The 26,537-nt window shown below is 41.6% G+C and overlaps 1 protein-coding gene across 3 annotated transcripts in view; it reads left to right on the forward strand.

Annotated features, from left to right (window-relative positions):
* The window catches only part of PUF60 (poly(U) binding splicing factor 60), a 29,705-nt gene extending 3,811 nt beyond the window's left edge, over nt 1-25,894 (forward strand). The window contains exons 2-12 of one of the 3 annotated variants that reach the window (XM_085316184.1): nt 3,980-4,089; nt 9,400-9,495; nt 11,207-11,296; nt 12,387-12,437; nt 16,541-16,702; nt 17,183-17,275; nt 18,229-18,442; nt 18,833-19,023; nt 22,879-23,014; nt 23,512-23,747; nt 25,460-25,894. In XM_085316184.1, coding sequence (XP_085172310.1) covers nt 9,418-9,495; nt 11,207-11,296; nt 12,387-12,437; nt 16,541-16,702; nt 17,183-17,275; nt 18,229-18,442; nt 18,833-19,023; nt 22,879-23,014; nt 23,512-23,747; nt 25,460-25,759 — 1,551 coding nt within the window. In that variant the 5' untranslated portion in view covers nt 3,980-4,089; nt 9,400-9,417 and the 3' untranslated portion in view covers nt 25,760-25,894. The remainder of the gene's footprint in view (nt 1-3,979; nt 4,090-9,399; nt 9,496-11,206; nt 11,297-12,386; nt 12,438-16,540; nt 16,703-17,182; nt 17,276-18,228; nt 18,443-18,832; nt 19,024-22,878; nt 23,015-23,511; nt 23,748-25,459) is intronic. The other 2 variants (XM_085316181.1, XM_085316182.1) reach the window with 2 other exon arrangements.
* The last annotated feature ends 643 nt before the right edge of the window (nt 25,895-26,537 follow it).

The following is a 26,537-nucleotide window of genomic DNA, read 5'->3' on the forward strand; positions in this document are numbered from 1 at the left end:
TACCACTGAGGAAAAACGGTCCTTATTTCTTATTTGAATTTTAGATAGAGGCAAACATTATGCTGTATACCAAACTGATTTTATGTATTTTTGTGTATATGTATGCATACATATAAACTGATATATACTGATAAAATATATGTAGTTCTGCACCTATAACTTCATGCCAAATGATAGTGATAATGATAAAATGTTTCTATTACCATATTGTGTTATCCAGAATGTTACTGTTGTGGCCCACTCCATTGTTATTCTGAACTGGTTTTACCTACTGTCTCTCTTCTTTCCTTTGCGTATTTTTTCCAACACTTGCTTCTGATTCTGCTGTCCCTGCAGGTGTTACCATAATAGAACCTCACTATCATTCAGAAGCAAAAAGTAGAAATGACTGTACTGTCATTGGCTGTAGTGCTTTGCTATCTGTATTGCAATGGATGATGCTACTTGCAGCATGTCTAGAGTTCCTAAGTAAGCCATTGGAAATAGAAAATCATGATTATTCTCTTGGAACAAGGAATAACTTTGTCATAAATAACTTCTTCATGAAGAAACCAGAGCAAAACTTTGCTCAGCTGCTGAGACAAGGTTGACAGTATATGTTTGACAGTGGTCAAGCGTATACCAAAAAACAGTATGAGTGATTGAAGAAATAGGACTGAACCTTTCTCTTCCAGATGCTGAATTATAGTTTAATTCACTAAACTGTTAAAGTTAGTCAAACTAACCATTCTTAATCTTAACTGCAAATCAGTTAGTGTTGCAGCAAGTAGTTGTATATATGAATTTGAGACCTAAATTCAGTTATGATATTTACAGGAGAAATATAGTTATTTTAGCATAGAAAATATAACTGTGCTTTTCATGAAGCTTGTAAGGATGAGTGTAAAGTAGTTCAGGGCTSTGTATATTTAATTTTTTCTTTTGACCTGCTTTTGTAACAAATCTTTTTTTGCGTTTTGGAAATATTTCATAGTTTCTGTACTGCTATCGCTAGCAATATATCTCACTATAACATGTAGTGAATTATTTATATATGCCACTTGTGGTGACATAGTGGATGATGATATTGCATGTCAYAACTTTAGACATTGGTCCCTGATATGTTTTCACTGTAAATGGTCCTTTAATGCATGATATTCTCTGCACCTCCAGTGATACCTCAGAGTGACTTGCAGCATTTATCATTTTGGTATTTACATAGTTTTTCCATCTCCTGAATACTTATTTATTTATTTGCACTTAGATCACTTCTTTGTCTTCCCTACAGCCTTTTTAGACTCTTGACAGTTAATTTTTGATATTTACTTTTTTTTTTTTAACAATATGTCTCTTCTAAATGGAATGGAACTGATGAGATAAGGACAAAACCTCTACAATGTTACTCCTCTGTGTTCTGTAATATTATTAGTCCTTTTTCCCACCACATAATACACTCATGTGCAATTGCTTACCTGGTGTCGTTTGTGTTATCTTCTTGAAATCACAGCTGTGTGAAATAACAGGTCCTTTCCTATAGGAAGGATGCACATTATTTGTGAATTCAGTGATGGTTGATTTTTTTTTTTTTTTTTTTTTAACCAAAACTAAATTCACTTAAAGATATTTTTGTGCAGTTTTGGAGCACTGATGTTATAGTTACAAGATTCTCTTTTAACTGCTTTGGGGAAAGCAGTCTGTACACTGAATCTGTTTCTAATTTAATGAGGCTAAGGTGAGTTTATAGTGAATACCTCTTATTGAGATGGTTAATTTTTAAGCAGAGCTGTAAACTTTTTTGAGGGAAAAGCATGTACGTGTAAAATTTCTGCCTGCTCGGCTGGCTATACAAACAGTTGAATTCTCAGTTGGTGAGTGAGAGGAATGGTCTGCAGGAAGTCTACCTTAGGAGATTCTTGCTGTTTACATTCACCACATTTTTTCTTACTCCACATTCTAGAGGGTTCTACCTTCACCTGTGCCAAGTGCTGAATCAACTGTGAGGCTTTAACTTAGGGTGAGAACTTCTTAAGTGGGGTTTAATGAATGAATTGTTTGTGAAAATAGTTACTGATTACTACTTACTAAGCCTTTTTTTTTTTGTGTACAACATCACAGGTTACTACAATAATCTTGAGCATTATTTAGTTCAAGTTCAGTTCCCTCAGCCTCTCCTGACATGGCAAGTGCATTTACCCCTCAGCTGTCTTGGTGGCCATGTGTTGGGCTCCTTCCAGTTTGTTAGTGTTTTGTGGGGAGGGGGGTCCAAAAGGGACACAGTATCTAGACGTGATCTAATGAGAGCTGAGTGGAGTGGGGTAATCACTTCCCACACTCAGTTGGCTCTGTGTCTGTTGATGTGGCCCAGGATGCAGTTGGTAGTGCACCCTGGCAGCAAGAAAGGCTGACTTACGTTTACCTATCTGACCAATAGGATGCTCTGACCTCTCACAGCGTGGCTCTTTGGACTGTACCGGTGCAGGATGTCATATTTGACCTCCTTGAATTTCATTAGTTTCCTTTTGGGAGTAAACTCTTTTGTATGCTATGATGTAAGACATTGAGTAGCAAAAGTCATTTTGGAGCCTGGAAGTATCAAGTACAAGGATGAGAGCTGTCTCTTGCTAAGAGCAGGTGGTGGTGAGAACCTGTGATTTAAGGGAGTCCAGCACTGCCATTGAAATTATATGCAAGTTCTCCGGCCGTACTTACTGTGTTACATTTGGAGGGATTAGTTGAAGGATTTATCAGTTAGTAGATGAGGTAGTGGTCAGGGAAAGCAGTGAACCCTTCCGGAAGGGAAGATTACATATTTGTTTGCTGTGTGTAATTGAGAGAAAGAGGACCATGTGCGTCTTGATTTATTCTAGCACTGTATTGTGATTGTCAGGAACAAGCAGCAGTTTTCTGCCTTTGAGGAGAGTCAGAAATTAAGTGAGATACCTGTGATTTCTGGGCTGCAAGATAGATAAATGACAATGCAGAGCATATTGCATGTAGAAGTATAACCTGTAGAAGATTTACTTTGTTCTTCAGTGCTGATCTAACTGGGAGGAGTTCTACTGAATGCAGTGAGAAGGCATTGCAAGGAATTGTTTCAGGGGTACATAGGTCACTTTCTATTTTTTTAAATTTTCTCTCTCTCTCTCTTTTCTTCCACAATACTTTAAAAAAAAAAAAAAAAAAAGAGAGAGAGAGAGAGAGAGAGAGGTATGCTACTGGAGAGCATTAATGAAATTTTGTCATAGAATTTGCTTGTTCATTTAAAAGTTTTACTTTTTCAATAAGTGGCCGTTTAAGCAGTACAGTCATGGGACGCTAGAAAGATGACACACTGGGCAGATATTTAAGCCTTTCAAAGAGCCTCCATTCTCTCTAGAACATATCTGACAAGACTAGTGGAAAACTTGAACATGTCCTATGCTTTAGATTTTGGCAGTATTTAGTTGCACATGCTTACAGTAACAGAAGAAATAGTTTGCTAACACTGTCATTCCTTCCCATCTGAAAAAAAAGCGGTCTAAGAGGAGTGAAAAGGAGTAGCTTCTAAGGTAATTCAGGAATAAACCAACATCAGTGTGCACAAAAATGTTTACAGAGTTATGGAGATTACACCTGAATTGACAAAGACTTAGATAGCAAGCCGGCTAAGTCCTTAAATGTATTTATGTACATGAGGTGCAACTTTTTTGGAAAAAAGCCTAACATGAGAATGAAAACACTGCCTTTCCCCTGACACTCAAGTGGTGGTTCTTTCAGCTTCACTACTGATGTGAAGTTTTCTAATATGAAAGTGTTCAGCACAGGGATTAAACTGAGTGTATTCTGTATTCGCCAAGTACTTTTTAAGAGAAGCTTCTTGTTCATTAATGACTTCAATGATATCATCAATGCTTTTTCCCCTCTGTCTTATTTAATCTTTGTGTTATTTGTTGGTCATGGTTCTAAAATAAACAAGACTCTGTATTTTTCTTTTTTTCTCTTGTGTGTGTTTATACTTTAGAGAAATTCTCATCCATGTAATAAATTTCCAACGAGTGTGCCTGAACTCTTGGGAGTTCAAACCACCTTAAAAGGCCAAGCAACGCTCAGAAGCAGTGCTCATAGCAAAAGGTATCCAGTTTCTATTTATTTCCCTTTGAAAAGAAGCTCGCCTTCTCTCACTTCTGTTTTCTTCTTTGCTCCTATTTTGCTTGTTCCCTCCTGTCTCAGTGTGTTAAAATAAGGCAGTTCTCAAGGTGGCTATTGTTAGTGTAAAGCATCAAGAGCTTTTCAACATTTACTGTTACATTGCTGCTCAGCAGACTTGAATTAATTATAAGGTGTGGTGAACGTTTTCATGATAGTATTATTGTCCTAATGTGACAGAAAAGAGAGAGGCAATGGTCTCAGTTTACTGTGAATGATAGAGATTTTACACCACATCTTTTCTCTGCTTTTTAGATAGACTTGAGTAACAGAGGGGGTAATGGTCTTCCTTGAAGAAACTCTCAAAGGGTAGTTGATATCAAGTTTTTAATATAGCTGTACTGTTGATCAAGAAAAGCATGCATCTTTGGTTTCTCTATAGAGGGTTGTGGGATAGCCCAGAGCTTGGAACCAGGTTCAGTAGTGTCTGAGTCTAGATTCTTGGATACTCTGACTTCTGGATTACTTCATCTTTGGTTTTGTTTCTTTCTTCCATGGTGGAAATCGGATGTTAGCAACCAATATTCTGAAGCTATGTAATTTCATGAGTTTGTACTACTTCTAAATTACATTAAGTAAGTAATATTCTCTGTTACTTTTTTGAATCATATCAACTTATGGTCATTGAAGTGGCTTCTTTGTTATGAACAGTTAAACTTGATGTCCTTTCCACTGCATTTCTCATGTCTTCAATCTTATAGCTCCTAAACTGTGATAAAATTAACTTTAAAAGTTGAGGGGAAATAAGAACAGCAATAGAAAAACCTGATTTTGGTTATTTTTTAAATTACCAGTAAAAAACTATGGATGTTTCTGGAGCKGACTGTACAATAGCATATACATAAAATATAAATAAGAGGAGGCAGGAAAACTTTGTAGCCAATTGGTTAAGAACTAGTATGATTAAAAAAAAAAAAAACTTTTGACAATCAAAATTAATGAAGATGTAACAATGATGACGATGGTGTGGCCCTCCTGTCTTTGACATTACTGACCACACCGATCACTGTTGTGGCATTGCTTTGTTGATATTTCTTGGTTTTGATTGGTATGTGGGCTATGCAATAGTATCTTTTGATCAGTACTGTGCACTTGAGTTCTCCACTTATGCCGTTGGAGGCATGAAGTGGTCCCAACTACCTCTGTTCTTAGTGTGTCAGCTTTCTTTCATTGTATTTTTTCCACTGTGTGTCCATGTATGTTATTTAATGTAGCTGTGAATTTCACTTTAAAGGGACCGGTAAAGTATTTGTAACTCTAGAATACTGTATTCAGATACTTGTACAGTAGGTGGTACTAGAAGGATTTATTGGGCATCCACTCCATGTTCATGAACCTAGAAAATGTTCACAAATCCCTTACAGTGAACTTGAAACTCTGAATGCACAAGACTGAAAGTGTCAATTGTTGCTGTAAAACAAGAGAGAAGAATGATTTAGGATATAAAATATACTCTGAACATTAGTGAACTCATGCTTACAGCATTCTTTGCTTTCAAAGTAGGTGAGCTCCTAATTCTTGCCCTTAAAAGCATGAGTGAAGAAGAAAGAGGCAGTGTAACCTGCATGCAGATTGCAGTCACTGGTACATGGGAACAAATGATCTAATCTAGTAGAAATTTTGCAGTAAGAGATGTATTTAAATTCTTGTGTTCTGCTATTAAGTTAAAATTTTCCCCTGATAATTTTTATACTGATACCAATAGTGTTCACAGACACAACTGCAAATTCTATTCAGCCTACTAAAAATCTGTTATTTAAATGTTTATCTGTTCTGGTATCTTAAGTGGTTGACTGAACACTGGTTTAAGAGAGGAAATTAGTTCTATTTTTGATAGATGATATAGATGGAACTTACATGACCAAAAAAGTCCATATCACAGAATGACAGGATGGTTGAGGTTGGAAGGGACCTCTGAAGATTATCTAGTCCAACCCCCCTGCTCAAGAAGGGTCACCTAGAGTGTGTCAGATAGGCTTGCATCCAGGCAAGTTTTGAATCTCTCTGGAGAAGGAGACTCCACAACCTCTCTGGGCAACCTGTTCCAGTGCTCTGTCACTCTCATAGTAAAGGAATTCCTCCTCATATTCAGGTGCAACTTTGTGTTTCAGTCTGTGCCTGTTGCCTCTTCTCCTGTTGCTTGGTACCACTGAAAAGAGTCCAGCCCCATCCTCTTGACACCCTCCTTTCAGATATTTGTTGCCCTTGACAAGATCTCTTCTCAGTCTTCTCTTCCCCAGGCTAAACAGCCCCAGCTCTCGCAGCCTTTTCTTGTAAGGGAGATGCTACACTCCTCTGATCATCTTATCCTACTACTTTAAACTGAGAAGACAGTAAGATTGTGAAACTAATTCCAGCAAACTTGCTGACCTTGCTTTACTCATACTCTTGTTTCTTCCTTTGTTGCAGTCCTACTCTAACTTGGCTTGGCCAAGATCATCAAAAATGCATTCAGAGGTCTTGCTGAGCATGAAAATCTTATGATTTTCTGCCAGTCTATACTGTGTTTTCATGCCAATTAAAGTAGTGGGAAGGGTGAAGTTCCCCTAGGTGCAGTCTGTCCATATGAATGGAACTCTGCATCTTCACGGCAAACGGATAAGATTCTACCCCAGATTTGTTTGAAAAACATAAACGCTTATTCGTCAAAAGTCTGTAGTTTGATAGGATACTTTAGTCACTACTGTTTAGGTAAATGAATTGCTGGAACTTCTCAGGATAAATAATAACTGGATAATGTCATGGCAATYGTTAAATTTAGTATGCCAGAACATATCAGGTAATGTACATGGGGCTGGCTATTCATGTGTGCACTGTAGAACAGCTATTTCCTGCATGCAGTAATTAGGGATTATCTGCTTAAAAGGCATATGACCCCACTTTATATGCAGAGATTAAAATAGAAAAATTGGTTAATGAGCTGACTAAGCAGCATTTAGCATCAATTTTACATCAGATCAGTTGGGGAAAAAAGATTTGTGGCAGCCCTTCTCTGGGGACAAGTAGGTGTAACATGCAAGAAGAGTGTCAGCTGACTCCATCTGTGAGGAGAGTCACTGTAAAGAGCTCTACCATCTCACATCGTGCATCTAGTATATGAGCAGCAGGAGAAAATGAGCCAAAAAATATAGCTGGGATTGCAGCCTTCATGGTACTTAATGTTTGTGGTATTTAAGGGTTGTCACATTTGAGCTTCTGCTTTTACAGGTCTGTCTTATAATTACTGTGGAGAAAGCAGACTGTTCAGGAGGCCTTGAATTTGGGGGCTGTTGTGCCCTGTATCCCATCTCTTTGTAGTGGGATGACTCAAGAGTCGTTTTCTTGGGCCTGTGCCCCCAAAATGCATTCTGAGAATACATAAGAAGTTTCTGCTTTTGTCTTTTGTGCTATCTTAGTCAACTTGGGGATTTATGTTATAATGTATTTATTTATTTTACATCTAAATGATTACCCTAAATAGCACCATGTGAACATGCTTGAGCTCCATTTGTGTTTAGGTGGTGTCTGTGTTTATTATGTAAAAAAGTTCATCTGGTTAAGTTATCCTTTGACTACTTTTCACTTTTCTTCCCTGTCACAAACCAAACATTCTATGCATCAATATATAGAGCAAATATGAAAATACTGTAAGAGAAAAATGGAGCCATCAAGCAAGCTATTGATTCTGGAGAAAGAGTGACTGGTCTCTACTGAATGTTACTGCAATAGACATAAAGTAGGAATTGGGTTATACTCTCCTGAGCAGATGTGCAGCCTATGTCTTTCTTCATGGAAATGTGTGTGTACTTTTACCTGAAACACTCAGCTAATATTAAGCGTATCTGACAGTTCTGTTCTGTCTTGTTGAGAGATGCAGCAGCTCATGTGTTTATTAATGTGTTGCCTTCGCCTAGTGGTAGGATAAAGGGGATGCAATGTAAGATGCACTTTCTATGTAACCATGCCCCAGAATCTTTTGCTTCTGAAAGACTGTGTTTTTTCTCTCTGAAACGTAAGATGCAGCCAAGAAGCATTTTTTTTTTTCCTTAACTGATCTCCATTTTGGTCCTCCATATTAGTAGGATCTTGATACACCTGTAAAACTTTCTCTGGTGGAGTGATCTTTCAGAACTGCTTCTACCTGCAATAAACTTCTAAGTTGTTAGCCAGTGCTGTGAGTGCTGTAAGCAAATAATTTCTTCTGAGTGACTGGGAATCAAACTAATGGGCATAACACTGTTTCTTGTACTAAACTACCAATTACTTTGGTATATCTTTTTCCAAGAGAGATTTTTTTTTTTTTTTTTTTTTTTTTTTTTTTTTTTTTGCAATGCCAAGAGAATTGGATAGGTCTGTCCTTTGTTTTTCCTATAGCTTTCTTGTTACAGAGTACATCACAATTACTGGAAAACTGAGATGTCCATTAATAGTTTTTTAATGATGACCCCAATTTTGACCAGCAATTACATGGTGGCATTTTTGGGGATGTCTTAGAATACTATCCTGAAGATAGAAGTTGGCAGGCGCTTACCAGAAAAGCTGCTGAATTGCTTTCAGCGAAACCAGATTAACGTGCATACCTTAGAGAAACCGACTGTTCCTTAACATAGTAGGAATAACTGACCAATTATATCACAGGAAGGCACTTCTGGGGAAAACATGATCATGAAATGAAGTAGTAGAATACCAAAGCACGAATAGGAGTAATGTTTGTTAGCTACACATGTTTCCAGAAGCTTCTTTCTAGGCCTGTTCTGATGTTGAGGGTGGGAATTTGCATGTGCAGGCAATATGCATCAAATCAAGTACGAGAATAGTGCTTCTTTGTGAGCCAGTGCCTAGAACAGTATGTGAAGTTTAGAAATCTCAGAGATTTTTTTTAAAAAGAGAATTTGAAAAACCAAGAAAAATAAACTGATATAGGAGAAGACAGAAAGAGGAAATAAGGATATTCAATAGAGGATTTAACTGTTGAGAGATAAGATGGAGATGATAAGAGTGAAAGCTGGGCATTACTTTTTTACTGAAAAGAGGAAAATTAGGGAAAATTTTAAACAAACTATCCAGCATGTACATTAGTTTGTATGGTTGATGGCATAATGTCCCTATTGGAAGTGGTTAGGATATTAAAGAACAGGTTTGCATGAATAGGTTGGGGAGACTTTTTATTGACATTAAGTGCACCGGGTTTCTGTGAACAAGGAAAGTGGAAACTTGTGTGAGAACAGTTTTCATAAGTATTTCTTATTTTCTCAGGGTACAGAGTCCATAAAGATGGAAAATGGACAAAGCACAGCAGCTAAACTGGGGCTTCCTCCCCTCACACCTGAACAGCAGGAAGCTCTCCAGAAAGTGAGTAAAGCTGATGTATACATTTTTTTCCTAGCACTTTTTTTTTTTTTAAACACTACCATCTATTACTTTTCTTATAAAAGGAAACTCATCTGCCAAGGATATGTATCGGATAATGGCCATGCTGTGTGTAGATGCACTCTTTTAAATTTGTGTCCAAATATTGTTTATTTTAGTTTAGGAGTTTGTAGTTGCTTTTGGAGGACATGTTAGGGAATTTGTTGGGGGTTTTGGGTGGGGTGTTAAGTCAATCAAAACAGATAACACGTTGAGATCGCATTGTGATTCTGAGACATTTTGCAGCCACTGCAAAGTTACTGCTAGGAGCAGCCTACATACACCACAAGGAATAGGTTTCTAATATGCTCCAGCTGATCTTTTGCTCTATCCACAATAGAACACACTGCAAAATATCTCTACTTTTTCCCCCTTGCCCCTTCCCAGATTATTGTAAAGGGATCCGTTAGCATGCAGCAAGTATTTTCAGCGCCTTTGAGCCAACCTGTTTTAATCTAGATAAAAGTTCAGTCCCGCTCTGATTTCTGGTTGTTGGTCCTGTTTTATACAACTGTGGGGAGGTTACTACTGACTTCTGGCTCGCTTTCCTGATAGGAGTGATGCCTGGCTTGCTGAGAGGAGAGGAAAGTTGGGAAAAGAGGGGAAGAGAACAAAACCAGGGAATGTGGGAGCTGTGGGCTAGGTATCCTCTGTATTCTGGTGAGGGAAGTACAGTATTGTTCTAGGTAGGCTTCGCATGAATGTTCCCATAATGCTGAAGCTGCTTGTGTGTGTGTTGTTTGGCGCTCAGTGTGAAACGACCTCGTTTCCTCTGGCTACTCCATAGCTGACAGATGTAAATCCCCTTGTCCGTTTCCAGGTTTTCGAAGCACACGTCTCAAATCCACGATTTAGAGCCTGCTGTTCCCTGGCACCTCCCAAACACGTACAGCCATGGAAAGCAGGTGCCTGAGGGGTTGGCTGAATGTGTCTGTTCCATCCCCTGAGAGTAGGCACATACATGGGTTTCCCTTGACAAAGAGCCTCCATTTCAACATCATTGGGTGTTAAGCTCAGGCTTTGTCAAATTTCAGAAGGCTGAATGAAAAAGACAAATCAGCCTTGTGTCTGCAGGCCAGGAACTGGAGGAGAAGAGCTGGAGCATTTTAGTGAGCAAAAGCAGTGGGTCCTTGAAGTTAGAATAGGCCAAATATGATAAGGAAGGGGAGGGGGAACGCACAGTCCAGAGACTGGGCATGAGGATTAGGAGCCCGCTTCCGTTTTGTAGAACTTCTTTGTCCAGATGTTCTCTGAGTGGAAAGGACTTGAAGGAGGCTATCTGTCCTGCCCTCATCCCAGCAGGTAAGGTGCTATGGTGGGATCTAAGGGGCAGAGGGAGGAAGAGGGGAAATGCTAAGTGTGTAGTGCATGCTGCTTTCCTAACATTGCGCCTGCTGCAGACTTGAATTCATCCAGTCCTCTGCTCAAGCATAATGCTGTATTTCAGGGCTTGCGACTCCAAGGTACAGACCAAGACATTAGTAAGCTGTTGGCCGTTGGCTAATGTACAGTGCTGTAGTGCTTAGGGCTGGAGCACTGGAAAGCACCATTGGCAGACAGTTGTGTGGTTCTGGGGAACTGTGGTGTAAAGTCAAATGTCATTCCCTGTTCTGTAGTATTGTTCTGTGACTACAGAGTCTGTATTTCCTTCTAGGCAAAGAAGTATGCAATGGAACAGAGTATCAAGAGTGTGCTGGTGAAGCAAACCATCGCCCACCAGCAACAGCAGCTCACCAACTTGCAGGTGAGAGACTCTCTGAGATTCTTATTTTGTTCTTGCTCTCCCCCACAAGGTGGAGTTCTTTTTGCACTTAGAACCAGAGCACAGCCCTGAGGTCTGCCTGGAGCCAGGTACTTGCACTTCTGTTTCCACGGGGAAATTGAAGTATGCTGTCTTCAGCCTTTTAAAGAAATTCCCTTTACTGACTTAGCAAATTGCCCCCCAAATTTGCACATTCAAACAGTAAATTTTCTTAAGAATTTCTCTTCTGTTGGAGGGAAATTTTGTTTCCTTTTGGAGGGAAATTTTGTTTCCTTTTGGTCGGTCAAATGCTTCTTGAAAAGCCAGAAGCCAAAGAACCTACTGCTGGTTCCACATTCAGCCCACGTGGTGTCTAGGGTTACTGGGAACAGTATCCTTACACCATCTCTTTCCCCTTGACAAGAGGGTGCCTGTCTCTTGCATTACTGACAGTGTTACCCCATTTCCTTCCCCCCTTCTCTGCTGTATTCAGCCAACCAAACTTTTCAGAGAAATTGACAATTCCTGCTAATGCTGGAATGCCTATGTCCTGGGAGAATCCTTAAACTGCTATTTAAGTTTTTCCTCCTTCCTTCAGAAGTGTTTTTTTTTTTTTTGAACATATTACTGTCTTTACTCAAAGAAGCCCAGAATAATGGTTCGGGGTGTTGGGTATTTTTTTTTTTTTTCAATGAAGTGTCAACGTGGATGTGCTTGCCACATTAGGCAGCTCTGGCCTTTTAGGGCTGTGCATGTTTCTGAGTGGCTGTTCTAGTCAAGGGGCTCCTTTTTAAATGCTGGGGGTGAATCAACGACAGTGGTTACAGAGGTTACTATTGCCTTGAGTCCCCCCGCCCCGGGAGAAGACCCTGCTTCCTGAGGCAGTGGCAGCAGCACAACTCCACCCTGACCTGGTGGGACTGGAATCTGCAGGGTCCCAGCGCTGGACAGTCCTTGGGACCAGGCAGTGAGGGGCAAGGAAGGAGAGGCCTCTCTCACAGGGTCCCTGTGCCGCCGCTCTGCTTGAGTTTTTACAAACAGCCATAGTATGCTCAGCTCCAACAGACTGAACTCTGTCTTTACTGTCTTTCAGATGGCAGCAGTGACAATGGGCTTTGGAGATCCTCTCTCACCTTTACAATCGGTCAATAGACATATTCACTTCTTCTTGGGCACTTTGTCTTAGTCAGGGCCTAGAGTGGGGAAGTATTTAGCGGTAATACAATGCTATTAATTCAACCCAGCACAACCCTCCCACATACCCACCTGTTATGGACAAGCACAACAAGCAGAGGCAAAGTGTAAACTCCCCAGAGGAAGACCCTGGGCTGGGTGCAGTCTGCTGTGGCACTGGCAGTCGGGGCCCTGGAGTCAGTTGGCAAAGAAAGCTTTAGATTTCGAACAATTCTGAACACACCTGTGAAATTGTGGGAGCTGCATTTCTAGGGATGCTACAGTTCTGAGGTCCTGACCTAAAACTAACTGCCAAGGTAACTCACAAATGGGCAATTTCTTACATAGCAAACTCACGGCACCAGAGACCTGGCAGCTAAGGTGCTGGGGAGGACTGGGGCACTGTAGGCTTGCAGAGCATTTTGTAGCCCAGATTTAAGACTGTTCTTACTGTGCATGTTTCCAGGCTAGGTGAATATGGCATGTTTCAAAGTAATATCAGGATGAAAGTAACAGAACTGCAGGACTATTCAGAGAATCTGTGCAGTCCTTTAGCACTGGAATTTCTAATTGGACATCACAAAGAGCTTAATTACCTGGGATTATCCATCCCCTCCTTTTTCCTACACATGTTGGACAATGACCACTGCAAAAAGTGCAAAAAACTCCACTCTGCATGCAAAGGTTCAGTTGTAAATATTTTCCCATCTTGCTGGAATATAATGTATCTGGTTGGTATAAAATGCAACTGGAAGTCTGCACTCCAAAGTGACAGACGCACTAAAACTTAATCACCTGGTTTCCCTCCTGTAACACTGCCACGGTAGGTAGCATGTCAGCAGGGGAGCCAAAATAAAATTTATCAGGGGATGTAAGTTTGGAGTGGAATAGAGGGATGCATCTCTATGAATTTGGCACAACTGTTTTCTGAACCCTGGTGCCCAAGAAACCTATTAACCTAGATGCTTACTTGATAACATTAACTCCACCAGTTTTGCTGAATTGTTTTGGCAACCTCTATCATTTGTGCATGGGCAACAGATGAAAAGCAGGTAGTGATAATGTAACAGGAAATGTTTAAATTCTCATTAGCCTCAAGGGCACAGTTAATACTGTGAATTCTCCTAAGACATCCCTCCCTCCATAGGGAGTCAGTGACTACTGCCAGTGGGACAGAACGGAGAAGCAGGAGTCTACTCTGAATCATTCAGTGGTGGTACAGTTCAGTATAGCTAGGATACCCTCAGGAAATGCTTCATCCCAAAGCCCATTAAGAATGTAGAAAATATAAATAGTCGTCTGTCCAACATTTTTTTTTCCTGTTGACAGAGTTCATCAATTCCTACATGAAGGAAGTGCAGCCTGAACTTCCTATTGCGGTATCCTACTGACTATGATTTAAAAAAAACCCCTTATGTCTATTTAATCCTCCAAAATTCTCCAAATATTACAGCTCGAGACTTTCCATGTTGCATCAGCAAGATGAGCACAGTTTCCTGGCATCGTTGTATTAAAATTGAAGCTTGGGGGTGATGTTTTTGCATCACCTATGTCATTTAAAGCAGAATTCTAATATGATGTTATGACTTGTCCTTAAAATAACCCTGACAAGCACTTAACAGCAACATTATCTGTATAAGATATATAGGTACAAATATTGCTGCTGTCTTTATGAAAGTGGCAGATACCTTAAACTCCATTTTATAGGTGGAAAGAGGGCCAGTGGACAGCTCGAAACTACTAAATGTGACTAATGAAAAAATGAGATTTCTATTCGTGAGTTTTTGACACTTAGTCCTGTGCTTAGTTCACAGGTATATATTGCATCATTCCTGTAGCATAATGCTGCTGGTTCCTGTTAGCAGTCCAGTTGTGCCTATAGTCCTAATGGTCCAGCTCAACTCTGTCTTTTATAGATCCAGATTTCTGATATATTGCAGGTATAACAGATTCCTCCTAACTCCACTCCACCTGTTTTGATAGGATCTGTGCAGCAGAGTAAGATGTGGATTTTCTCCTGTGAAGGTCGCTCCCGTGGGAGCAGACAAATGCCATTTTTCTTGCTACTGTTGCACCGATAACTGAAAAGAAAAGAATATCCTCTTTGTATGTATACCCTCCAGAAGTTGGGAAATTCTTCTGCCTGGTAGAAGGCTGTGGTGTCTTGTCAGAGCTCTCCTAGGAAAGTACTACATTTGTATCACGGGCTGTGGCACCATGGGTGAGGCACTTAACTTACTGATGCTTGGGATTAGAATGGTGATGGCTCTGAAACCTTAAATGGATACACTACATAGGGTACGGGCTACTGATTACTGGCTTTTATGCACCAAAACTGGGAAGGTGTTGGAGAATCTGGGAGACAACATGTCAGCAGTCCTGTGTGTACATGTGCTGTAGTCCATTGAGTTCGCAGCACTGCAGAGCTATCAGAAAAAAATGATTTTTAACTGTGTGAAATATTWAAACCTAGTCAAGAAGGAAGTTTAATATCACTTCAGGAGCAGAAGTATGGGGTGAGAAACATTCCTGATTAGTGTCCCTGCCACATGGAATAATAGGAGTTGAACCTTGGTGCCCTTACATTTTCAGACTCTTCCTATAGTCAGTGTCAGCTCACATACATGTATTATGTAGGAGGAGGATTTCTTCAGGTATAGTTTGTGTCCGCACTTTTGTGACTGTCATGGATAAATCGCTGTCCCTTCTATTTTGCCRTTGGAGTTTGAGCATCCCCAGAGAAGTCAGAAGTCTGTTCTCATTGTGCTCATGCTTGTTCCAACATTATGGAAGTAGGTCTCTTGTAAAGGCCTTGATTGGAGACCCTCCTAAGTGGTGTTGAGGGGGGGAGGAGGTGATTGTTCAGAGCTCCATACTTTGGTGCCAAGCATTGTAGTACTGGGGGAAAGAGAGAGGCATCAAGCTTAATGCTGCTTTTGCCTACTCTTCAGCAGTCTGTAGCCTTTACTACTTTGTTTGTTCCATCTGTTCCATGGAGAATAGGAATGAAGCCCTGTGCATACCTCCAGTGCACTATAATTCAGTCTTGCTGATTGTAAGGAGTTGCCTCTACAGAGGCTTCATTTCTGACTTGGTCTCGAGACATGCTGATACGATATGCTGGCCAAACCTGTGATTTTATTAGAAAACAGTATCTTCCTAGAATAATGTTCATTAGTAGCAGCAGCTATGCAATATGGGAGAAAAATAATTGAAGGATACTGCTTTGGGGGTACCTGCTATAGGAAATTTCTAGGTTTGTATTGCAAACAAGTTTTCAGTATATTTTAGGAGAAAATAGCACAAAGACCTTCTCTGCACCAGGATTGATAAGGGCAGAGTCATTGGGGGTTGCACAAGTATTTGAGCTAGTAACAACAGACAGTGATAGGTACTAGCACCACACGCTTAACTAAGAAATTTCATTTAACCATTTCATTTTTTGCTTTGCTTTTGAACTGTGCAGTAGAAGTGGTGCCTAGTACTGGATCTTGTACTGTCTGGGGAGGGGGGAAGGGGAGGAGGTGGTGTATGGTGCTTGAGGGAGTGGGGAGGAGGTACCAGTTCCAGAACCTTTGCTGCCTGGGAGGATGTGGGTGGGGGGAATGACTAGATGGTGCCCAGTATTTGATCTCTTGCTGCCCCTTGTGGGAGGGAATGGGAGGGATTGCTAATAATAGCTAGAATTGGAACTTTTGCTGCCTGGAGGGGGAAGCTGTCTTAGAATGAAGTTATTTCCTCCTCCTGCAAATGTTGCTGGAGATGTGATCATGCTGGGGTGGGTTAGACCTTATCACTGGGATTGGAGTTAAGGCTGCTGAGGTGGCAGACCCCATCAGAGATTGAGTGTCCCCCTGGGAGTGAACTGTACTGCCTATCCACTCCAGCAGTCTGTGCATTGAGCAGGAAAATACTTCGTTATTACTACATCTGTGCCAGGCTGTGCTGCAGCCAATGTGGAGCTACCTGCTGTTGGGTCATAGCTCCTGGGAGGGAAGGAGGAAGGGAAAAGAGTTGTCCTGGCATCCATGACCACCCCCTAATCTAACCAGCCAGTTCTTCTCTCCAATACAGATGGCAGCTCAGAGGCAGCGCGCCCTGGCCATCATGTGTCGTGTGTATGTGGGTTCCATATACTATGAACTGGGAGAAGATACCATTCGTCAGGCTTTTGCCCCATTTGGACCTATAAAAAGCATTGATATGTCCTGGGATTCTGTTACAATGAAACACAAGGTTGGTTAACAATGCTTGAGTAATGACTTTTTCTTATTCTTAAAGCCTTCTTGATTATGTCCAAGAGAAGGAGGAGCATTTATCGTTTGTCTGAACTAGAAAGTAGGCTGCTTTAGCATATTGACTTCAAGGTAAATGTTTGTAGCTGCCTGTTCTACTTAGCTTTGCAGGGTGCTGCAGTGGGAACCAGATGTGTACAGAGATGGCTTGTCTGAAAGATGCTGAGCAGTTAGCAGTCCTATATGCACTGACCTTCCTCTATTAGGCCTCTGGGTATGAGAAGCCTGGGAAGCAGGTGGACATGGGTCTGTGCTTCAGGCTGCAGTTTTCTGCTTTAATAAATAGCTTCTCTAGGGAAAAGCCTTCTCAGGCAATGATAATTGGAATCTGATACATGGGAAGTCTTGGCAGCCTTAGCTGACACTAATTTGAGACAAGCTGAGATTGGTATGATTCAGTGAGAGTATCCTTATGTCCTAGGGTTTTGCTTTTGTGGAATATGAAGTGCCTGAAGCTGCTCAGCTGGCCTTGGAACAGATGAACTCTGTCATGCTGGGGGGAAGAAATATAAAGGTGAGTAGCAGGCATACTTTGAATTTTCTTACTTCTTTTTACTGTGAATAAAGTGTTTCATGGCTAGATATACTTCCCATAGCACTGTGCTGTGGAAGGAAATATGTTTTAGGTTACCTGATGGACCTTCCTGTTTGACCCACTAAGTACGTGGTGGCTCTTGGCCCCTTGATCTATGAGGAGGAACCTCCAGAGTGCCTCTGTAATCTAGAAGCTTATGCTGGCTCATTTCTCCCCACGCACATAAAATGGAAGTCTTTTGAGGGAAAAATGGAAGTTTAGTTTCTTAGTATTTTATGCCTTCTTAGTATATTATGCCTTGTGGATGATGGGTAAGTCACATCTGGCTTTTGTTGTGCCTGTTAGTGTAAGGGACTTCAGGTAATGGTTCACCCTTGCCAGATGAAAAGGAGATACTCAGGACAAACTGAAAGAAACAATGGACTTCAGCTATGGTTTTCCAGGCAATAAGAAAGATGACTGTGCAAAAGGTGGAACTTTGGGGGAAACTCTAGCATTTTCTGCAAGTGCAGTGTTTTATATTTTGCACTTACATCTCTGCATTCTGCATGTTTGCAGTGCCCATTTTCAAGCAGTGTTTAAGAGCCTTCAAAAGAAGGGTGTAGAAGCATTTTATCTTGCTTTCAGTATTGTTCTCGCCTCCTGGAAGTTGGTTTGATAGGTAAGGGGAGATAAGTGCTTGTTTAGAAAAAACATGGTGGAGGGATCTGTCTAGGCTCTCAGTCATTCTGGAATACCCTGTAGAGCAGGCTGTATACCAGAGCTAAGAGTTAACTATTGCTCTTTTACTACTCTATGATGTTATGATGGGCTATGACAATTGAATAGACAGTCAAGCTGCTGTCTTGATTTTTGCCTTCTGTATGTCTTGGCAAGTTGTGTGATGCTGCTGTTCAGAATGCTTACTGGACTATTTGCTGTGTTCTCTGCAGGTTGGAAGACCGAGTAATATAGGTCAGGCACAACCAATTATAGACCAGCTAGCAGAAGAGGCAAGGGCTTTTAACCGCATCTATGTGGCATCTGTTCATCAGGATCTTTCAGATGATGACATCAAGAGTGTGTTTGAGGCCTTTGGAAAGATTAAATCCTGCACTCTAGCAAGGGATCCTACAACAGGAAAACACAAAGGCTATGGTTTCATTGGTAAAATGGCTATCTGGTATTCATTGTGGGGAAGAGAATGTCACTGGGATCATCTTCATTGTTTTTACTCTAGTGGAAGAATTACTTTAAACTACAGAATAGGAATAAATTTGGAGAGGGATCTCTGCTTGAATTTAGAAATCTAATTAGTTGAGAGATCTTGCTGTGCTTATTTTTTTTAACAATGCTTGCATTATCAGAGGGATAAGATGAGTAAATTAAGAGGTCTGAGAGGTGAGGGGCTTCTCACTGGAGCTCTAAGTGGTCTCTTTTTTCTTTCTTTTTTTTTTTTCTTTCACAAATATAAATCTAAGTTCTCCAGTGAGAGAGTGGTGGTTGAGTTTACAAGTCAAAAAGGTCGTTTGTAAGCATTTCTCTCTCTTACTGCAGAGTATGAGAAAGCACAGTCTTCTCAAGATGCTGTTTCTTCTATGAACCTCTTTGACCTTGGAGGTCAATATCTCCGAGTTGGTAAAGCTGTCACTCCTCCAATGCCTCTCCTGACACCTGCTACCCCAGGAGGATTACCTCCAGCTGCAGCTGTTGCTGCAGCAGCTGCTACAGCAAAAATTACGGCACAGGTAAGGCATAAGCTGGTATCATTCAACAAAATGGATGGTTATTGTGATCTTGTTAGCATCAAGAATGCAAGCTCTTCCAGCCCCATATTCAGTAGTTTTAATGAAAGCTGCATTCCCAAGACTTCACATGCAGAAGCCTGCCTAGGACACTTGTTGAGGATCTGATACAGCAGCCTTTCGGAACAGAGTCTGATTGGAACCTTAAGAAAAGAAATAGTTGAATAAGGTTGTGGGGAGACTCCTTATGTGGATTGGCATACCAAAAGTTAGGTAAATGGTTTTATAGTAGAAGCTAAAGGAATTCCAGAAAGATGGGCATATAGTAATGAGGGCAGTAATAGTCATCTGAGCAATATCGTTATTGAAAAGACTCCACCTGTGGTAAGGCAGAAGGCAGCTGTAATGGCTTTAGGCTGTTTAGAAAACAGGTAATGCAGTGATTGAGCAGAATTGAATATTGATGCAGGAGTGTAGGGGTTCTCAAATGTAGTTTGCTCAGACTACTGTAAGTATCAGAAGTAACAGAAGCTGCTGGCTATAACCAATAGGACTCATAGAGGAGAACTGCTGTTCAAAGTAAGCAAAGTAAGGCCTCACGTGTGTGTGTGTGTATGTGTGTATATATATACATTATATATATGCATATGTATATACACCTATCTTCCTTGCCTTGGAAGGAACCAGGGCCTCTCTTTCTGGTTTATGCTTCCAGTGTAGTTCTTGTACAGATTAGTTTAATTTAAATACAGACTATATCTGCATATATTTTTAAGGGCTTTGTGGTTTCCAAAGAATAGTTTGTGAAATTAAAGAAGCTAATCAATAAATTCAGGTGAACTGAAGAATCATGAACATCAGAGGGAAGCTCTAAGTTAGAGATGCAGCTTTATCTGGAATTAGCATGCTGACCAAGGAAGGAGGAAATATCTCCATATTTAAAAATATGAGTAGAGATAGGTATTGAATAGTAAAGATAGTTACGTCTCGACAGTCAAAGTACAAAAGACAGCCTTGCAACAGAAGTTAAGAAGCTAAAGCTATTGGGAAGAGTTTTTCTTGCCATTTAAGTAAAAGGTGTGGCAGTTAGAGAAAGCTGAGGTGCCTGAGGACTGGAAGAAAGCCAATGTCACTCCAGGCTTCAAAAAGGACAAGAAGGAGGACCCAGGAAACTACAGACCAGTCAGCCTCACCTCCATCCCTGGAAAGGTGRTGGAACAGCTCATTCTGGATGTCAGCTCCAGACATATGGAGGAWAAGAAGGTGATCAGGAGTAGTCATCATGGATTCACCAAGGGGAAATCCTGCTTAACCAATCTGAGAGCCTTCTATGATGGAATGACTGGCTGGGTAGATGGGGGGGGAGAGCAGCGGATGTCGTGTACCTTCAGCAAGGCTTTTGACTCTGTCTCCCACAACATCCTCCTAGAGAAGCTCAGGAAGTGTGGGTTAGACGAGTGGACAGTGAGGTGGRTTGAGAACSGGCTGAAAGGCAGAGCTCAGAGGGCTGTCATCGGAGGCATAGAGTCTACTTGGAGGCCTGTTGCTACTGGCATCCTCCAGGGCTCAGTATTGGGTCCCATCCTGTTCAACTTATTCCTCAGTGACCTGGATGAGGGGACAGAGTGCCTCCTCAGCAGGTTTGCTGATGATATCGAGCTAGGAGGAGTGGCTGACACACCAGAGGGCTGTGCTGCCATTCAGAGAGACCTGGACAGGCTGGAGAGCTGGGCAGAGAGGAACCTCCTGAGGTTCAACAAGGGCAAGTGCAGAGTCCTGCACCTAGGGAGAAATAATCCTAGGCACCAGTACAAGCTGGGGGCTGACCTACTGGAGAGCAGCTCTGCAGAGAGAGACCTGGGAGTGCTGGTGGATGGCAGGTTGACCATGAGCCAGCAATGTGCCCTTGTGGCCAGGAAGGCCAATGGTCTGCTGGGGTGCACTGGGAAGAGTGTTGCCAGCAGGTCGAGGGAGGTGATCCTGCCCCTCTCCTCAGCCCTGGTGAGGCCTCATCTCGAGTCCTGTGTCCAGTTCTGGGCTCCCCAGGACAAGAGAGAAATGGAGCTACTGGAGAGAGTCCAGCGTAGGGCTGCAAAGATGATCAGAGGGCTGGAGCACCTGCCCTACGAGGAACGGCTGCGAGAGCTGGGCCTCTTCAGCCTGGGGAAGAGAAGACTGAGGGGGGATCTGATCAGTGTGTACAAGTACCTGAAGGGAGGGTGTCAAGGGGACGGGGACAAACTCTTTTCAGCTGCCCCATGCGACAGGACAAGAGGCACTGGGCAGAAACTGAAGCACAGGAAGTTCTGCCTGAAGGTGAGGGAGAATTTCTTCCCTGTGAGAGTGACGGAGCACTGGCACAGGTTGCCCAGAGGGGTTGTGGAGTCTCCTTCTCTGGAGATCTTCGAGGCCTGCCTGGATGCAACCCTGTCTAACATGCTGTAGATGAGCTTGCTGAGCAGGGAGGTTGGACTGGATGATCTCCGAAGGTCCCTTCTAACCTTACCACTTCTATGAATCTAAGATACTGCCTTTAAGGACCAAAACTCAAGAATTTTTGTTCCATGGTGGGAGCTTTATAGGAAGCCTATGTAAAGAAGAGAATGATCTGGGTAATTAAATCTGCATGTGGTGGACTGTTAAACAACAAAAAAGTTGAGATCCTAAGACATATTAAGCAGTTTTTTTCAGTAGTTTTAAGAAGGTCATTTTCTGGAATGTTACTTGAATTTTGGCTATCTAGAGTCAAGAGAATTATTTGGATAATATGGAAGGACTGCAGCAATAAGGGAAATGGAAAACCTGATATACAGAAAGAAACTAGAAAAGCTTGGCTTGCCATAACTGTAGAATAAATGCCAAAAAGAACATCAAATTTTTACTTGAGTACAATCGGTATGGAGGCAACTAGATAACAGAATGGGAGAAGAGGTTCAGATGACAACAAAGTTTTCAGCTGTCAAAAGGGGTAAAGTTCAGAAAGGCTTTCTCAGTAAAAATGATGATAGCAGAACTTAACTACATGATTATCTCTTTCTGACATGATAATTGTCTGCAGTTGCTATGATCGTGAAGGCCAGGGTCAGTGTTCTGTGTTGCTGTCTGCACTTCAAAGGTGAAAACTACAGAAACAAGATAACTGATTTAAACTGATCTAAAAGTGTACAGCTTCTGAAAATAGCAATATTGTGCTCTCCCTTGCCCTGTCCCTTGTGCTTACATTAGCATTTTTGGCCACACTGTTCTTTGAATCAGACAAGTGATCTAACAGAAGGCTAATCTTTTTTTAAACAAACAAACAAACAGAAAACCTTAGGAAGAATTCCATAGCATGATTTGTCTCACAGCCCCAGAGCCATGATGCTGTCATCAGAAGGGGTGGGATGGGAGCTCATATTAATCTGTTTAAATGGATTAGCATTCCTTAACATTAGTAAAAAGCTTTATGTAGTAGATGAGCTCTTCGACAATGCTTCAGCTTGACTGTTTTGAAGTAGTTGTTTGAGGAGCTCTTACAGCCCTGTAGAGTCTAAGTAGGTTGAAACAAGTAGAGATTCCTTCTACTCTGGAATTGCCTGCATCTTACAAACAGTGTACTGAATCCTTTTCATTCAGTAGCGTACCTAGCAGCTTGCCAGGATGGAAGAAATCTGAGAGATAAGAGAACACTTTTCTTCCAAGGCTTGGTGTCTGGTAGTTACTGTGGCAGCCTGGGTGGCATACTTTTCTTCTGCAGAACTGTAATCCTCAGGATCTGCGTATTTAGTACTTTCTTAAATGTGAAAAGGGCTGACATAGCACAACTTCTTGATTCAAAATTRACTCTGTGTGGCTTTCTGTACCCTCTCCCCCTTGCAGGAAGCAGTGGCAGGAGCTGCAGTTCTTGGCACTTTGGCAACTCCTGGACTAGTTTCTCCAGCACTGACTCTGGCCCAGCCGTTAGGGGCATTGCCACAGGCTGTAATGGCAGCACAGGCACCAGGAGTCATTACAGGTATGTTGACTCTTCATTTTGACACTTAGAACTGTGCTTTTATAGTTACAATGCAACTAGGGGCACAGCTAAGGAGGACTTGAGGCTGAAATTCCCTTCCCTACCTTGTGAAAAACTTTTTTTTTTTTTTTTTTTTTTTTTTTTTTTTTTTTTTCTCCAGCATAGCAGGAGTTTATTTTAGTATATAATAGAGATGACAAGGACTTGAACTTCACAGCAGAAATGAATGGCACCCTGAGTGAAGATGTGGTTAGTTATTACTGCATGCAAAATCCTGCACTCTGTTGTTCCCCTCCTGTGCAAATATGATGTATATGTTGGGTGTATATGCCCAGTATGCTGACCAATTTGCTGCTTAAGCCTCCCTGGTTGTTTTTGGTGCAGAGCAATTAAAACAATACAGATTCTGTGATCCTCTTCTTCACTGGCTGGTATCTGTTGAAAGGTTGCAGAACATTGGTTCTTTTCTTTATGCTACAGAGTTTGTTCTCTTACAGGAGTAACCCCTGCTCGACCTCCCATTCCAGTTACTATCCCACAAGTGGGAGTTGTGAATCCTATCCTGGCTAGTCCCCCAACATTGGGCCTGATGGAGGTCAAAAAGGAGAAGGAGGAGGAGGAAGTGTTCCAGGAGTCAGAGAGACCAGAGATGTTGAGTGAACAGGAACACATGAGCATATCTGGCAGCAGTGCCCGTCATATGGTGATGCAGAAGTTGCTTCGTAAACAGGAGGTGAGTAATTTGACTGCCCTGAGCTTGTTCCAGCTGTCAGCAGATCAGAGACCTAGATTTAGGTCCATCTCAATAGTTCAGCAGTTTATGGTACCATCTTCCAAATGCAGCAAATACCCTAGGTGCCTCAAAGAGTTGATATGGGAGCACAAAGGCTCATGTGCGGTTCTTTCTTATTCTGCCTTTAGGAGCTGCTTCTCTTGAGTTTTCTCTGGAAGTGCTGTCCAGTTGCTAGGCTGGAAAAGGCTTGGCTAGCAGGGCTTTCTGATTAAGCTGTCTGTTCACTCAGCGTCATTGAAAGACCATCTTGGTTTGTTTTGGCTTATAATTAAAGAAGCAAGCCTGACAGATTGTGTCAGAGGCAATCTATTTCCAAGTGTTGAATCCATCTTTTCCCTATAGCCTTTTACTCTAGGGTGAAACTCTGAGAAGCTTACAAAAAATGTCACAGAAGATGCAATGAGAAAAAGGACAAGAGTGAATGATGAGAAAATCGAGGACATCGGACTGAATGTAGATTCTTAGATTTTTAGGTCTGGAGGGAGTCATATTGATAATCTTATCAGGCTTCTTGTACAAGCATGGCCAGAGATCTGTTCCTGTGCATGATTGAGATTCTTCCTTGACATATAGATCCTGAGCTCTGACATCAGATGAACCATTTGTCTTCTCCCTCTCTGCGCAGTAGGGATGACACTGCCATACACTTTGTAAGACAGGATGAATGAGTTAGTGTTGCCCTTTGCATTCAGAGGGAAAACAGCATTATGGACTCATCTTCAAGATTCTGACTTTGCTGCTAATTTTTCCTCTGTCACAAGTACCTTTCCCAAAGAATCCAATTCAGTTGATACACTTGAATGAAAAAAAAGTTCAAGGGTGTCAAAAAAGGAGTCTTAAAACTAGATCATTCTGAAAGCTCTTTGGCATTCTCAGCCCTTCTGGTTTTGCTGCTCTTTTAGTAGGCCCATAGAGACACTTATACAGGCCTGTGTGTATAAGAACTGGAACAAATATTTTTAATTATGCTGAACCTGAACTGCAGTGATCACTAGGCAGTGACACTGGGCAGAGCCATAGATGGGGGGAAGGGATGTGGAATATCTGGGTATAATGTGTGAGAACATACAGAGAAATGCCCTATCACAAAAGGCTTGACAGAGGATACGTATGATAAAGATACCTAGCAGGCAGTCTAATAGACTTGTATTTAGTTATCTCCTTTAATCGCAGTATCTGGTCAATTGTCAGAGGTGTAAAAGAGTTGGTTAAACTTTCCAGTGTATGCAGAGATGAGGGACAATATTCACTAAAATATATAGCAATGTTGCTGAAGGTAATGGAGCGAAAAATAACTGGATAGCAATAGCACAAAAAAAAATCAGGGAGGTCTTCATGTCACTTGTGCCTCAAGAATGAGTCTAAAAAAACCAAGAGATTGCATAATAGGATGTCTGAGGCCAGATACAACATAGCAGTCAATGAACAAGAACAGTTTGTGCTTCTGATGCCTCGGGAGAGAATAACTAAATTAGTTATTTTCTCTCTGAGAATTTGGGACATTATTGACTTTGTGTAGTATGCTTACAATGACACAGCACTGGAATGTCCTGTGCTGCTTAGGCCTGCTACATTATCTATTGTGGCTTTGTAGATTTAACCTCAGTCTCATGGATGTATTAATTAACTTATTTTGTTTCTCCTCTCTGCAGTCAACTGTGATGGTGCTGCGCAACATGGTGGATCCAAAGGACATTGATGATGATTTAGAGGGAGAAGTGACAGAAGAGTGTGGCAAGTTTGGGGCTGTGAACAGAGTCATCATCTACCAAGAGAAGCAGGGAGAAGAGGAGGATGCCGAGATCATTGTCAAGATCTTTGTGGAGTTTTCCATGGCCTCTGAGACTCACAAAGCCATTCAGGCTCTGAATGGGCGCTGGTTTGCAGGAAGAAAGGTGGTGGCAGAGGTGTATGACCAGGAGAGATTTGATAACAGTGACCTGTCAGCATGAACTCTTCTTGAAAGAGACTTATTTTCTGCCCCCTTTGCCTGTCTGTTTTTTTTAGCCATGTGTAAAGAACGCTCCAGGTTGGGTGCAGATCTCTGTGATGTACTTGTAGTTTGGATAAAAGCGCAAAGAAAGTTAGTGTGCTTCTGTGTGTGTGTGTGTTAAAGGAGCTGATATCACATCAGCTGAGTCTAGCTTGGATCTAGCCTCGTCAGCCTAGAAGAGTGGGGCCAGAGTCCAAAAAAATGTTGCTGCTTGTGCTCCTGCCTTATGCGCGCTGTGGTCACTTCAGAAACATCCAGGTCAAGCTCTCATTTCATCTTTTGGGGGCTGGAATAGAAATTATCAGAGATGGGCCAGAAATGGTTAGAAGGGAGCATGGAGTCTCTTCATGAAGTATTTCAGCAATACCCATGAATGCTGCTGTGTTGTTAATTTGTTAATACAATGGAGTCTGGTCAGTGCTGGGAGGGAGCCTTCCTGAAAAGTGCTGAGCACCTGCATGCTGAGCTTGGGAAATGATGTAGACTTCCTTATACCACAGTGGTATCTATCTTCACTTTGCAGACAAAGTCTTGCAGGAAATGAGTAGATGTAGATGTTCTGTGAACCACACATGAAGAACTTTTCTGAATCTACAACTTCTAGCTTGTTTTGCGGACACAAATGCAGAGAAAGATGCTCTGTAAACCTGGGTCGGAGCCCAGAAGTGAACCAGTTGGGCCTCTTTAAAGTGTCCACACCCAGTTTGTTCTGATACGGTAGTTTGGACCTCACAGTT

This window comes from Rhea americana, unplaced genomic scaffold (genome assembly GCF_003343005.1).
Source record: "Rhea americana isolate MKP2758 unplaced genomic scaffold, rheAme1 scaffold_456, whole genome shotgun sequence".
Classification (NCBI taxonomy): Eukaryota; Metazoa; Chordata; class Aves; order Rheiformes; family Rheidae; genus Rhea; species Rhea americana.